The sequence below is a fragment of the Lolium perenne genome, chromosome 4 (genome assembly GCF_019359855.2).
Source record: "Lolium perenne isolate Kyuss_39 chromosome 4, Kyuss_2.0, whole genome shotgun sequence".
Classification (NCBI taxonomy): Eukaryota; Viridiplantae; Streptophyta; class Magnoliopsida; order Poales; family Poaceae; genus Lolium; species Lolium perenne.
Genome location: NC_067247.2, coordinates 81,845,324 through 81,848,380, shown reverse-complemented (window position 1 = coordinate 81,848,380; position 3,057 = coordinate 81,845,324). Strand labels below are relative to the sequence as shown.

At 44.3% G+C, this 3,057-nt stretch overlaps 1 protein-coding gene across 1 annotated transcript; it reads left to right on the top strand.

The window, feature by feature from the left end:
* The first annotated feature begins 233 nt into the window (after positions 1–233).
* LOC127293121 (transcription factor MYB52) lies at positions 234–2,119 on the top strand. Its single transcript, XM_051322676.2, has 3 exons — positions 234–730; positions 1,153–1,581; positions 1,692–2,119. The coding sequence occupies exons 1-3, from the start codon at positions 616–618 to the stop codon at positions 1,865–1,867; spliced, it is 720 nt and encodes a 239-aa protein (XP_051178636.1). The 5' UTR covers positions 234–615; the 3' UTR covers positions 1,868–2,119.
* Positions 2,120–3,057: the final 938 nt, after the last annotated feature.

The window sequence follows — 3,057 nt, the reverse complement described above, 5'->3', positions numbered from 1 at the left end:
GGGAGAGACTGCTTGGTTTTCTCGTATGATGTTAGTTGAACAATTGTAACTGGCGAGACACTGCATGTAGTTAGTTGACCTTGTGGACCTAGATATGGCTAGCATGTAACTAACATTTTCTATTCCCTTTCGCGAAGCTTAACGTACAAAACCACCCGTTAGCCCACACGTAGCATCAAACTAACTCCGGTGTAACCATCTCCCAACTCGCTATCTTCTCCCTCACTAACGATCAACAATAACGAGACTCGGAGTTAGAGAGAGAGAGAAAAAAAAAACTGCCTGCCCCTGCACTTTCCCTTAGCCCTCAAACCCTCCATTCTATAAATCCCCCACCCATTATCTTTCTCTTGCCTCTTCTCAACTTATCGATCGACCTTTGTCTCTTCCTTCTCTCTCTCTAATCTTTGTTCATATCTCCAGTGGACCTACATGCACAAGGATCCTGATCGATCGATCGATCTGTGTTCGTTCTTCCCGTGTCTGAAGCTATCTAGCTAGTCGATTCTTTTGCTGCTGTTTATGCGTAGCTAGCCTTACTAAGCTAATTATATATTTAAGGGATAGCTAGAGAGATTTGTCGCTGTTGTTGTTTCGTCGATTGATCGATCAAGGATGTGCACAAGGGGACACTGGAGGCCGTCGGAGGACGAGAGGCTCAAGGAGCTCGTCGCGCGGTACGGGCCGCACAACTGGAACGCCATCGCCGAGAAGCTCCACGGCAGATCAGGTAACTAACGACATGCATGCATGCGTGAATATCATAGATTCGTATCTCATAGATGATAATATGGAGGCTCGCTATTGGTTAACTGTACTTTGTTTTCCGTTAATCCCTTTCTTTCTGGCGCACTACTGCTTTCAGTAAGCTTATCTGACCTTTTGGAATTTTCAGCATGCTTAATTAGTCCTGGACAGAATTTTAATTTGTTAGGGTGTCATGCTCACCTTGATGTGCATATCGTATCTCTATCACTTGTGCAGCAATTTTATCTATCTTGTGGCTAGAGCTACTGAGTTAATTTTGCTTTCCTTGCTTCCTAATTCATCTAGCACGCGCAAGCTATCTGTCCATGGCGTCGTCGCGAGCACATCGCGTAATTTGGATAACTAATTAACCGACGGAAAATGACCGGCTTTGACTAATTTCAGGGAAGAGCTGCAGGCTGCGGTGGTTCAACCAGCTGGACCCGAGGATCAACCGGAACCCCTTCACGGAGGAGGAGGAGGAGCTCCTCCTCGCGTCACACCGCGTCCACGGCAACCGCTGGGCCGTCATCGCCAGGCTCTTCCCGGGCCGCACCGACAACGCCGTCAAGAACCACTGGCATGTGATCATGGCGCGTCGCTGCAGGGAGCGGATGAGGCTGTCGTCCAACAGGCGGGCCGGCACCGCCGCCGCATCCGCGAAAGAAGATACCCGTCTTACGGGCGCCGGCGCCGGCGAGAAGCCCAGACCTCGAGCTCCTGACACGAATCGCATGGCCGCCTTGCTCGACAAGTACCGTAGAGAATTTGCTGGGCCCTTCGCGATCAGCCCTCACAGCAGTAAGGAGGGTTACTGCTCATCTACGAACGAAGGTAAATTAATGAACTACTCTCTTGCATGCACACTTCGAGGTATTACACATTTCTGACCGATTTAGCTTATATGTGTGGAATTAAACGGAATATTAATTCGTTATTTGCAGATACGAATAGATCGGTGGAGTTCTACGATTTTCTCCAGGTGAACGTGAGCTCGAGCGAAACCAAGTGCGGTTCGAGCATCGAGGAGCAGGAGGAGAACCGGGACGACGATGATCAACAAGCTGAAGGGCAGGTGGCGCTCATAGATTTCATGGAGGTTGGAACTTCTCACCAGTGATTTATCTGTATATGTATCGATGAAATGGATCGGTATTTAACTAGGGGTGCATCCAAAGCAGCTTGTTGTAATGCTTTGTGAGGGGGCATGCTACATGATGTAGCAATCTAACACCAATGACACTTATAGAGGAAGCTAAGGCACGAAATGCAAACGTACATATGACATGAGTACATGTAATTTATTGATGTACACATACACATATATATTGTCCATCCATCCATGCATGGAGAATTGGTTGTTCTGTCATTATTTGTAAATTTATTTAATAATATGAAAAAAATTGTTTCTCAATTCAACTACTTAATTATGCGCTAACAGTTGTTAAACCCGCATTGTAGTACTACCTCGGTTTCGATGAATAGGGTGCAAGTGTATTTCAAGATAAACTTTGACCGAAAAAATGAGCAAAAAGCTTGATTATATTATATATAATTAGTACGTTAGATTCGTATTAAAAACACTTTCTAATGATACTAATTTTATACCATAAGTCTTTATATATTTAGATTTATTCTTGCTAGAAAAACGAGCACGCCTTATTTGATGGAATGGAGGAGTATACGCTAAGAACCGTGAAAACTCCAGATTGATTTCCAGGAAAGAAGGCTGTGATTTGGCTCACAGGACTAGATGCTCCGAATATGTGGATCCCATTAAAAATGTAAAAAAAAAACAGATTATTTGATATTTTGAAATGTGTTTTTCACGGTAGGAGCATTTAGTCCTATGAGCCAAAGAGGATTATGATAAGCCGCTTGTAGTAATTTGACCTTATCAATCTTTAAATAGTGTGCAACTCAAGAGATATATTCACTCATTGAGTATTTCATCGTGTACACAAATACACATACATATATGCATGAAGGTGCAATGAAAAATAAGTTCTTGTCTTCTTGAGCAAGTATGCCTTGCGTTATGAGCAACATGATGTGTAAATCTGCTGTAACTGGACACGTTCGCGATATGTTGAATTAGTCCGTTAGGTGGATGACGTCCTCGATCTGATGGCATCCGTGCACCGTATTTATCGTTTACCATTTGTCCGCGAACATCTCCTCGATAAGCATGATATAACAGTCGTTTCGCGTCACTTAATCCCGGCTCGATTTCTTTGATTTGGACTTCCACTCTAGCTAGCAAGGATGACGTGCGTGTTTGATCTCAGTGAAAATGGACGAATAGGGGGA

Bases quoted from the DNA above. Each gene is read 5' to 3' on its own strand.
- LOC127293121 (XM_051322676.2), top strand. From the start codon at position 616: ATGTGCACAAGGGGACACTGGAGGCCGTCGGAGGACGAGAGGCTCAAG. The intron at 731-1,152 runs GTAACTAACGAC...GACTAATTTCAG, and splicing joins GAAGCTCCACGGCAGATCAG to GGAAGAGCTGCAGGCTGCGG. The intron at 1,582-1,691 runs GTAAATTAATGA...CGTTATTTGCAG, and splicing joins CTGCTCATCTACGAACGAAG to ATACGAATAGATCGGTGGAG.